This window comes from Glycine soja, chromosome 15 (genome assembly GCF_004193775.1).
Source record: "Glycine soja cultivar W05 chromosome 15, ASM419377v2, whole genome shotgun sequence".
Lineage (NCBI taxonomy): Eukaryota > Viridiplantae > Streptophyta > Magnoliopsida > Fabales > Fabaceae > Glycine > Glycine soja.
The window spans coordinates 36,522,844-36,534,851 of record NC_041016.1 but is presented as its reverse complement, the minus strand read 5'-3'; the positions used below and the strand labels follow the sequence as shown (position 1 = coordinate 36,534,851).

The 12,008-nt window shown below is 33.0% G+C and overlaps 1 protein-coding gene across 1 annotated transcript; it reads left to right on the top strand.

Moving 5' to 3' along the window:
• Positions 1–4,886: 4,886 nt before the first annotated feature.
• On the top strand, positions 4,887–6,889 carry LOC114386104. Its single transcript, XM_028346110.1, has 5 exons — positions 4,887–5,203; positions 5,276–5,931; positions 6,009–6,230; positions 6,368–6,452; positions 6,733–6,889. The coding sequence occupies exons 1-5, from the start codon at positions 4,887–4,889 to the stop codon at positions 6,887–6,889; spliced, it is 1,437 nt and encodes a 478-aa protein (XP_028201911.1).
• Positions 6,890–12,008: the final 5,119 nt, after the last annotated feature.

The following is a 12,008-nucleotide window of genomic DNA, read 5'->3' as shown; positions in this document are numbered from 1 at the left end:
TTGTGATCTTTTAAAATGTTGTGTATTTTTTATGCTTTCATCATTTTTTGACTATTGGTGCATATGGTGGCAGGTATAGGCTTGAGGTGATGATCAACCAGGGAAATGAAAGCACAAAATTCCTGCTTTGGGACCGTGAATGCAGTGAATTAATTGGCCAATCAGCTGATGCAGTTAATAAGCTTAAAATTGAAGTGTGTTTTTGGATTCAACTGTAACTGTTTATGTTTGATATGTTATTTTTTGTTTGTGTAATACAATTATTCTCTTTGAACAAGGATGGTGATGTTGATTTGAATGTTTCACCCCAAGCACTTGATAAGCTGCTGGGTCATGAACTTGCTTTCAAGATAAAGGTGCAACCCAAGTTCAGGAATTTTGTTGTTTTGAAGTGTTCAGCTGACTCGAGCTTGATAAATGATGTGATGGATATGCTAGCTGATGCTGAGGTAATGTTCAATGCAAATTATTTGACATTAACTATTGTGAAAAGTATGTATTCTATTCATATTTATATGTTTTCCATGGGTTGTGTTATCTTCAATGTATGTCTTATTCAGACATCTTCAAAAATGGATATCCCGGTTTCTGGTTCCAATCTTCTGCTCAACATGAATCTGTGAGTTTTGATGACTGCTCTCATTTTTAAATATGATCTTCCTTGCAATTCTTGCATTTTGACACTTCATGACTTTCAACTTAGCATCCAACTTATTGATTGCCATTTGTTTTATCTAGCAATCCCTCTCTGTGGCAGCAGATCATGATCCCCTGCTTAGACTCCCCTTGACGCCTACAAAGCGGCAGGCATTTCAGGATTGTGATGATGAACCAGGGACCTCTCAAATTTCACCTGCATAACTTTCATCCAACCAATTAAAAAAACATGCCTGAATTTAGTGCATTTGGTTGTTTCCAAGTTGTGTTGAACAATTTTTTCCCCCTTGGTATTTGTATATTGTACATTGGCTTCTACCTTATTTTTGTTGTGGTGGTGTTGCTTTTGAACTCTGATCAGAACTTTTGTTTAAATTTTAATCTTATTTTCTATGCGAGTATCATGGCATTTTAGTTCTGTGGCTTATCCGATGTCACCTTAACTATTGCACTATATTTCAAAATCCTTATTTGTTCAATTGTTAAAATAACTATCGACAGACCATGCTTATATTAATGGTTATAAAGCCATCTTTAAAGAAATCGAGCTATGCAAATGTTATGAATTGAAATATATCGTGAGAGATAGAACAAGTAAGATTTGAAAATACAAATTAGAGATTGTCAGACAGAAAGTTCAGAAAACATGTTCTTCACAATGATGATAAGTTAAAATTCAATTAAAGTTTTAACCGGCCATTAAAGCATCTGATTTTAAGGTGTGCATCTTTAATTGTCTGAGCAGAAAGTATTCATGGGAAACAAATTAAAATATTAGAAATAATTACCACGAAATATTGATCACTAGCACAACTAAATCACCATTAATATCTGATTAATTCATCTGATTTTATGTTGTGCATCCTTAATTGTCTGAGCACAAAGTATTCACGGGAAAAAAAATTAAAATGTTAGAAATGATGATCAGGAAATATTGATCACTAGCACAACTAAATCAACATTCATATCTGATTAATTTTCTAACAACAGAATATACACACCAAGACAAAAGTATCAGCTTTGGAGTCTTGAGAAACATGATCTTGGATCATCAATGATATGTAATTAAGTGTTTATTTATTATCAATCATCGTTTAGCATGATTTGTTATTTTAGATAGCATTTTTTGCTTGATTTTGCTTTCACAAATGCATAATCGGATGTTTGATAAATTTACTCCATCTTTCATCATATGTCTCAATATGATGTACAATTAATAAGACAAGTAAAAAAACAATTTCTCTTTAGCTTGACATCCTAATTCTGCCATGCATAACATTTTTGATATCATATTTCTTATCGATGGCGCCAAAGCATAGGTATAATAATGGTTATAAATGCAAGTCTAATCATTTTAGTGCATTTAATTAGCTGTCAGCATTCATAATTTTAGTGTTTTTCCTTATGCTTACTTTTGATTACTTACTTTTCAAGTTTTAATGTGGCTGTCAAAACCATCACTATAATCATGGCTATACATGCATGTCTAATCATTTTTATCAAAGTATGATCCATTTAACCAGGTGTCAACATTGATAATTTTAGTCAACAAGTCAAGTTATGTCTTGGTCCGAGTGGAATAGCATTCCTTTTCTGCATGTCCATGGACTTTTGCAATTTTAATTTTGCATGTATTGTAATATATTAAAACAAGAAGTCAGTGAAAATTTTATAACTCAGTCAAGATTAACAACAACCATCAAGAACATGGATAACCATGAGCATTCAAATCATCGTGATACGGCACAAGCCAGCATAAAGAATAAAGGTATCAGGCAGCACAAAGTTAATGATCAGGCTCAAAATATTGATTGTAAGCAATTCAAAATATTATGTTCCAAATTACAGTTAATAATTTTAATTAGTTTGTTGATTTAGTAATACAATATCCATAATTTTTTTCACACAAGGACAAGCAAACTGTAAGGTACATTCAATATTATGTGAATCCATTCCACATTAAATAAATTCCACTAAACTTAGATTCAATTCACTTTTTTAGTCAATATTCGTGATTCATCAGAGGATCTGAATCAACACAAGGTACCAATTAAAATAGACTTTACCAAATTAATTCTCAACATTATAATGCTATAATCTAATCTAAATGCAATTTTCATGGGCTGTTTCAGTTTCTTCACCTGAGAACCAAAATTATATGTCCTCAGCTAATGAGCCCGCAATTAATAGAGAAGGTAACGATTAATATTCATAAACACTATGTTATTAGCTCACTGTCGAATATCTTTCACTCTACAAAATTGCTTTTGTTTATCGTGTTTCAATTTACATGTTTTCCTAAAACATTTTCAATGACCAACTTCACTTTTCCATATATCATTAAATTATTTCAGGATATTCTGATCTTGGTGATCAGCTCATGCAATAGTCATTGTAATGCAAATATGTGGTATGATGAAAGAGTCTCAAAAGATAAAAGAACTACAAATCCAAGATTCAGTTTATGTTGTGGAAATGGCAAGGTTGAACTTCCATTGTTACAGAATCCACCTAAATATCTCTACCAACTTTTGTATGATCATGGTACATCTGATAGTAAAAATTACCAACATAACATAAGGACATATAACATGATGTTTGCCTTTACTTCTGCTGGTATTAAGTTTGAAAAATCAATTAATCATTCAAGAGGACCTCCTACAATAAGAATTCAAGGTCAACCATGTCATAGAATAGGTAGTATGTTACCGATGCCTGGGAAAGAACCAAAATTTGCACAATTGTATATCTTTGACACAGAAAATGAAGTGCAGAATAGGATTAATGCAATAAGGTAGTTAGTCTTTCATTATTATTATTATAAATGCACAACATTGATCAACAATCTTACATTTAAACAGGATTCAATTGCTTATTCTGTATTACTAATCTTCCAATCATCGTATATATAATTGTTTATTTTGGTCAGCAGTCCACATAATCAAATTCAAGAACACATTGTTTCACAACTTAGTGAGATGCTAGATGAATACAACGTGCATGCAAAAACTTTCAGGATGGCCAGAGATAGATTACAAGATGTTCAAGTGAATAATATCAAGTTGAAATTGATTGTTAATCGTGAGAAAGATGGTCGTACTTATAATGTACCTACTATTCTTGAATTTGCAGCACTAATAGTAGGCGATTTTGATGCAAATTCAAAAAGAGATATTATTATTGAAACTCAGCATGGACAACTATAAAGGATCCATGAATTACATTCTAGCTATCTAGCTCTACAATACCCTCTCTTATTTCCTTACGGGGAAGATGGATATAGACCTGATATTCTACATAGCAGTCGATCAGATGGTAAGAAAAGGAAAAGAAATCGTCTTACAATGAGGGAGTGGTTTTCTTATAGGCTACAATGCAGATCAAATGAATCTATGACTTTGTTGAATTCTAGGAGACTATTCCAACAATTTGTTGTTGACGGCTATACTATGGTTGAGTCAGAAAGGCTTTCTTACATCAGAAACAACCAAAAAAAACTTCGAGTTGACAAGTTTTGTAGCTTACAACAGTCATTGGATGATGGAAGTAGGAGAGGCCTAAATAAAGGTAAAAGAGTCATTTTGCCTTCAACTTTTATTGGCAGTCCGCGCTATATGGATCAACTTTATTTTGATGGTATGGCCATATGTAGCCATGTGGGCTTCCCAAATCTGTTTATTACTTTAACCTGCAATCCAAACTGGCATGAAATCCATAGATTCCTGAATCCGTTGAATCTGAAAGCAGCAGATAGGCCAGACATAATCTCGAGAGTCTTCAAACTAAAGTATGAACAAATGCTTATGGACCTGACAAAGAATCACATGCTAGGCAAAGTTATTGCATGTAAGTTGATTCTAAGTTTGTTGAATTTATATTATGTGTGACATTGTTATTTTACACTGCCAATATTAATCACACAATCATATCTAATAACTTTAATTATTTTCTATTAACAGACTTACTAATAAATTGCAGATATGTATACAATAGAATTTCAAAAACGAGGCCTACCTCATGTCCATTTGTTGCTTTTTTTACATCCTGATAACAAATACCCATCCTCAGATGAAATTGATCAAATTATATCAGTAGAGATACCTTCATGGAAAGATGATCGAGAACTGTATTCATTAGTAAAAAACCATATGGTTCATGGTCCATGTGGAAGTCTGAATCCTGGATCTCCATGCATGAAAAAAGGCAAGTGTAGTCGTTTCTATCCTAAAATGTTCCAGTCGCATACTGTTTTAGATGCTAATGGTTTTCCAGTCTATCGTAGAAGAAACAACGGTAATGCAATTAAGAAAAATGGTGTTATAGTTGATAACAGGTATATTGTACCTTACAATCCAAGATTGCTCAGAAAATACCAAGCGCATATCAATATTGAATGGTGTAACCAAAGCACTTCTATCAAATATTTATTTAAGTACATCAACAAGGGATATGATAGAGTGACTGCTGTTTTGATTGATGAAGATAACGATCAAACTGAGAATGGTGGCACCCATAATGATGAGATCAAAGAATATCTACATTGCAGGTATTGTTAAAACTTGATCTCTAATTTATCTGATCATCATTGTTATAACAACTAATTCTATCTTCCTAACAGATACATATGTCCCTGTGAATCTACTTGGAGAATCTTTGGATTTCCAATACATGGCAGAAAACCTGCTATTGAAAGATTACACTTCCATCTTCCAGGCCAACATAGTGTTCTCTATGAAGACCATGATGATATTGATGATGTATTGTCTAAGCCAAGTATCTCTTATTCAAAGTTTATTTCATGGATGAACACCAACCAAAATTCTGTTGAAGGGAGAAATCTTACTTATGCAGAATTTGTTTCTAAGTTTGTATACAATCAGAAGAAAAGATGTTGGCACCTTAGGAAGAAAGGCTATACCATTGGCAGATTACTATGGGTTCCACCAATTATAGGGGAATTATTTTATTTGAGAATGATGCTTACTGTTTGTAAAGGACCTACCTCATTTGAGGATTTAAGAACAGTTGATAATGTTCAGTATTCTACATATAAAGAAGCATGTTTTGCTATGAGATTTTTACAAGATGATAAAGAATTTATTGAGGCAATCAAAGAAGCAAAAGACTGGGGTTCAGCACATTATATAAGAAAGCTATTTGTGTTGTTACTTTTAACTGCAACAATGAGCAAACCTGAACAAGTTTGGGACCAAACTTGGCATTGGATGGCTGATGACATTGTCTATAATTATAAAAAATCATCAACAAGTCCAGGTTTGTGCTAATTTCCCATCATACAAATCAATATTGATATGACACATAATTTGACTTTTTTCTCTTTTGTGTATTAGCATTGCAACTTGATGATAGAACTCTTCAAAATTTGGTCTTGCTTGAAATTGAACAACTGCTGCAAGCAAATCAAAGATCGCTAAGAGACTATCCTTCAATGCCATATCCAGAGGATGCGAATTGTCCAGCTTATCTAGACAATAGCCTTATATTAGTTGAACTGAACTACAACAATGAAGAACTTAGATCAGAGTTTGAACATCTATTTTCTCACATGACAGGTACATTAAGTAAAGAGCAATTTACCCCTCTGAAAATTATTATGTGCATTTCCTTCTTAGCTTTTCTCATCTATAAATTAGTATTTTAACTTCATTCATTTATCTTTAAATCTAACACCACATATCGATGATTTCAGATGAACAAGCTTCAATTTACAACCAGATTGTTGAAGCTGTTAATAAAGATGAAGGTGGTATGTTTTTTTCTCTATGGATATGGAGGTACAGGAAAAACATACATTTGGAAAACACTTGCAAGTTCACTGAGAGCTGACAATAAAATTGTAATAATGGTGGCCTCTAGCGGCATAGCTTCTCTGCTATTGCCTGGAAGTAGAACTGCACATTCAAAATTTAAAATTCCAGTTCCAGTTTTTGAAGACTCAACTTGCAATATCCATCAAGGAACTCAATTAGCTGAGCTATTAAATCAGACAAGTCTAATCATTTGGGATGAAGCACCCATGGCTCACTAATTCTGTTTTGAGGCACTTGATCACAGTCTTAGAGATATCATTAAATACAACTCAAAGGACAATACAATCTTTGGAGGTAAAGTCATGGTCTTTGGTGGAGATTTCCAGCAGATCCTGCCAGTCATTCCAAGAGGCAGCCGCTCTGATATTGTTAACGCAACAATTAATTCCTCTTATCTATGAGATCACTGTCAGATCTTGAGACTGACAAAAAACATGCGTTTACAAAACAACATGCAAGCAACAGATCAAGAAGAAACTACAGCTTTTGCACAGTGGATTATAGATATTGGTGATGGTATTATTGGAGATGAAAATGATGGCTATGCTACTATTGAAATTCCACAGGAACTATTAATCACAGAATATAATGATCCTATTCATAGTATAATTAGCTCTACATTTCCAGATCTATCTCATCATCACAATGATCTTGAATACTTCCAAACCAGAGCAATATTAGCTTCCACAAATGAAACAGTGCAACAAGTTAATGATTATATGCTTACAATGATACCGGGTAATCATATAGTAAATTATCTTATTCTGTTTTTCATCTTTTAATCAACTTTCCTGGATTTTACATTTTTGGTTGATGAATTTTCTTTTTTATGTCTAAAATATTGATAGGTGAACAAATGGAATATCTAAGCTCTGATTCAGTTGACAAATCCGAAACCATTGAAAGTTGTCATTTCGGCTCACTGACAACTGAATTTCTGAATTCATTGACAACATCTGGCTTACCCAATCACTGTCTCAAACTCAAGATTGGAACACCAATAATGCTATTAAGGAACTTAGACCAAACTCAAGGGTTGTGTAACGGTACTAGGTTAATTATCACAAGACTAGCAAAGCATGTTATTGCAGCTGGCATAATTTCTAGGACAAATATCGGAGATCATGTTTATATCCCACGAATGTCTATGTCGCCTTCACAGTCACCATGGCCTTTTAAGTTATTGAGGAGACAATTTCCGATAATGCTTTCTTATGCTATGACAATTAATAAATCCCAAGGACAATCACTATCTTCAGTTGGACTTTACTTGCCAAAACCAATTTTTTAATATGGCCAACTATATGTTGCATTATCAAGAGTCAAGTCAAAGAAAGGACTTTGAATTTTAATACATGATCAGGACAAAAAAAAATGACTTCAACCACGAATGTGGTTTTCAAAGAGGTCTTTACAAATATTAGAAGTTAAATCCAATTTATTTCCGATTACAAATTTAATTCTAACCATAACTGAATTTGCTTCTTACTCATATGATCTCTGATATACAGTTAAAACATCATCAAATGAGTCAATCTATAATTCATTAATTTTAACAAACCAGTCTTCCTTTATGTAGTGCATTTTCTTATTTGCTGCATTTTAAATTTTCATCCCTTTTCATAAACTCCAAATTAACCATTTCTTTCATGAATTGCACGAAAGAAAATAAAATGCTTATCTCAATTTAAATGCTACCATTCAACAAATGAATTCTATATGTTACTCTGCCTGTTTTCCTAACATGATACACTTATTATTATTCTTTTAGTAGAACCATTTATCTTTTCTTAGATAATCAATTGGTCTTGCAAAATATTATCTATGCCAAAACATTATCGACTTCAGCATTAGACAGGTCATTCATCTGATGATGCAAATTGTATTTATAACAATACAAAAAATTAACTTACTTTTTGTTATATTCAGCAATAAAAATACCTCTTCACCTGCCTCCACCACCACAGTCTTTCATACTTATCATTCTGTCAATTCACGTCCAATCTTTGAACGGAACATTCAATGCTCCATGGTTCCCAAACCACTTAACTTGCCGTCACTTACACCCCCCCCCCCCCCCCCCCCGAAAAGCAATGACCCTTCCATCACCCACTACTTTACATTATCAGACCACGGTTCATTTCTCTGCCACCTTCATTTCAGCTCTAACGAAATTTTTCTCACAAAGCGACTACCACCATGTCTCCCGCTTCATCCACCGCTTCAAGCAAGGTAAGCCTAAACCCAAACCTGACTGCATGTTCATTCATTTCCTGATTTTTCTCTTGCATTTGGTTACATTTTTCATCCATATCCCGAACCAAAATTCAACATCTTGCCATCTATGTTTTCTTAAGTTTTCGAATTCCAATTTAGGACAGACATATTGAACAATCCTGCTTTTGAATCCATCATTGTCTCACTCAACTTTCTTTCCTGTGGCAAAGCCCTAATTCAATTTTCCCTGCTTCTGCTTCATTTATTTGTGCCCATTGTGTTAGGTTTCTTGCATACTACGTTATCATCTATCTTACCCTTTAGATATTAGTAACATTTAAATGTTATTTTTGTCCCTCACACTTTTTGCATTCATGTTATGCTTTTATCGCAATCCATGTTGAAATTGGACATTTTGTTGATACTAGTTCAAAAATCTGTTCCACTCATTCTGATTTTCTATTATTAAATACATAGTCAGAAATTTATATATTAATTTACTTTTGTTCATTGGTAACAAATCCAGAAAATTATTCAATAATTTTGAATGATGCTACTATATTGTCACTGTCAATGAACCCTAGGTAGCATGTCATCTAGAATAACATTTAATTCATGCATGTAGGAAAAAACAGCCTATGCATATCCTGTGTGATTATACCCTATCCAAAACAAAACAGATACAATATTAAGTTAAATCTTTTTAAATGTCTATTAAATTTCGTAGCATTCTATTACCATTATTTCGAACTATTGTATTAAGATTCTAAGTAGTTCAGTTATCTGCACCATCTATTACATTGTTTTTATGATGTTGACTCTGCCCTTTCAAACTTTCTTGCTTTTGGTCCTTCATTACCATTATGAAGTGTATTTTCTTATTTGTTCGATCATATCATCTCTGATATACACATCTATTATATTCTCTTTATAATCTTGATTCTGCTCTTTCAAAGTTTCTTGCTTTAGGCCTTTAATTCGAATCATGAAATGCATTTTCTTATCTGTTCGATCATATGATATCTGTATTTGCTTTTGCTGCATTTTCTGATCTCTGCAATGTTCTGTATTCCTTATTTTCATGCTTTGCATCTAATTTCCTGCGTCTTATATTATATGCATCTTCTCTTATCTTATTTTAATTATCCTAAATTAGAACTGTTAAATCCAATTACTACCACATTGCAGCAACACAACAATTTAGACCTACAAACAATTGAATTAGTCAATATGCATGTTTTTTAAATGCTAAGTCCATTTTTTTCCTCATTGCACTGCAGTTGAGATTGTCTGCTATCAGAAAACCATTGATATTGCAGTTTAAAGCTGCCTTCCATTGTGACAAGGTTAAATCAAAGCCTTCCTTTCCATATTTTATCCTTTGTGCTTCTGATATTGTTTTCCTTTTTTAAACACTTTTTCCCCATTGCAGGACGCCATAGAAATACCAGGCTTCTATCAGCGCCAATGGCTACCAAATTATCCTGAAATTGTTGAATTTAAGTATGATGGGGAAACCTACGAAATTCAAGTCAGGCAAACTTTACTTTGCTGATGGCCTAACAAGATTGAGGACAGAACTGCAAATTTATGAATCTGTCACGATAAATTTCCTGGCCTGCGACCACCCTGCAAAATTTGACCTCCACTTCACTCCACCATTAGACCAGCAGAAATGCAAAAGGCGTCGTGCAACAAGAAAACACATCTGGACATATGAAATCACCCAATCAATGCTAGGCGCACCATATCCACTGGTAAAATATTCATATCCATATATATCTTCCATACAAATATTAATTTCAATGCCTAACTCTTTTTTCCCCTGCAGCAACTTCCAACCTCTGTCACACAATGCCTAATCCACTGTGGTGATCATATGACAATTCTCAGAAGATTCGGACCTCCACTGCAATGGAATGTAGTTGTGCTCGACAAAGGCATCGGTGACAAGTATGTCACTCTCCCTTGGTACAAATTCCTTCAAGAAGGTGATTTTAGCCATGGAGACGAGCTCTCATTCTATTATAGGCGTGCTGAGAAGATCTGGGAGGTTGTCATCAGGCGTGCAATTGATTGGGATGATAGTGATATAGATTAGGAAAATCTATGGTGTCATTTTGCAAAACAATGTTTGTTTATGTTTATTTCAGACGCCTTTATATTTATTTTCAAACAATTTGACATTACAACAATTTAATATGAATGTTGCTTCTTTTATCTTTTTATAATGTCTTTTTTATTATTCTTCCATCGAAAATCATTTAGACAAAAGACCCGTGCATGCGCACGGGTTACCGACTAGTTTAATATAAAAAAAACCTGTATGTATATAATGTAATCATAATTCAGATTGGAGTAGGGGTAGTTGTTGCAGTCTTGAGTCTGATTTTTGCTTTTGGAGATTTTCCTCCACCCGGGAATGTATGCTTGCAAATTTAAACCAGATATAATATGTCATGCTACCATCACTCAATTTAATGTTGGTTTGATCTCGTAGCTGTTAACATTTTAGTTTTTATTTCCATGCTTACTCTTCTTAAAATATATGTTACTAGTCAGTAACCCGTGCGTACGCACGGGTCACTCGATTAACCAAACTTCAAAGGTTGATGTTCATGTGAATTTGAAATCCGTGCATACGTATGGGTCACTTGATTTAGAGACTTCAAAGGTTGATCTTTATGCGAATTTAAAATATGTGCATACACATAGATCACCTGATTAAGGAAACTTGATGTTCATGCAAAACAATTGTTTCAGATCACAAAATTAACAAACTATATTAAGATGAATTTCATAAGACTCAAACATAATAAACAAAATAAGTGTTTAAAACTAAAAGGGTTAAAAAGTAAAAAGAAAGTGTAATTAAATTGTGAATTGAAATTTCAAATAAGTCAAATAGTTTTTTTTATAAATATATCACAGCATGTCAATTATAATATAAATTACTCTATATTTACATTTGTCAGGTCACATAATAATTGTTAATTTACAGTTAAACACTTGAATTTCAAGCACCTCAACAGTGACCACACTATTGTCTCTAATTACCTGAAATAAGAGAGAGAAATTATCAATTTCAAATCAATGTTCATGTTCTATTAACTGCATTTAAAGAAGAAACTATACACATATAAATAAACAATTCTAAATACAAATCTATTAAAATACTGAAATGAAAATATATCCCATGTGAAAAATAAATAATTTTTAAAGTGCCACAAATTTAAAATTACTCACTATTAATTTTTAAAGTGCCAAATAGATAATTTTTTATATAATTACTCACTATTGTAT

Excerpts from the sequence above, each read along its gene's own strand:
- LOC114386104 (XM_028346110.1), top strand. The coding sequence starts at position 4,887 with ATGTTCCAGTCGCATACTGTTTTAGATGCTAATGGTTTTCCAGTCTAT. Across the intron at positions 6,231-6,367 it reads TCTATTTTCTCACATGACAG|ATGAACAAGCTTCAATTTAC; the intron begins GTACATTAAGTA and ends CGATGATTTCAG. Across the intron at positions 6,453-6,732 it reads TTTTCTCTATGGATATGGAG|TCTTAGAGATATCATTAAAT; the intron begins GTACAGGAAAAA and ends ACTTGATCACAG.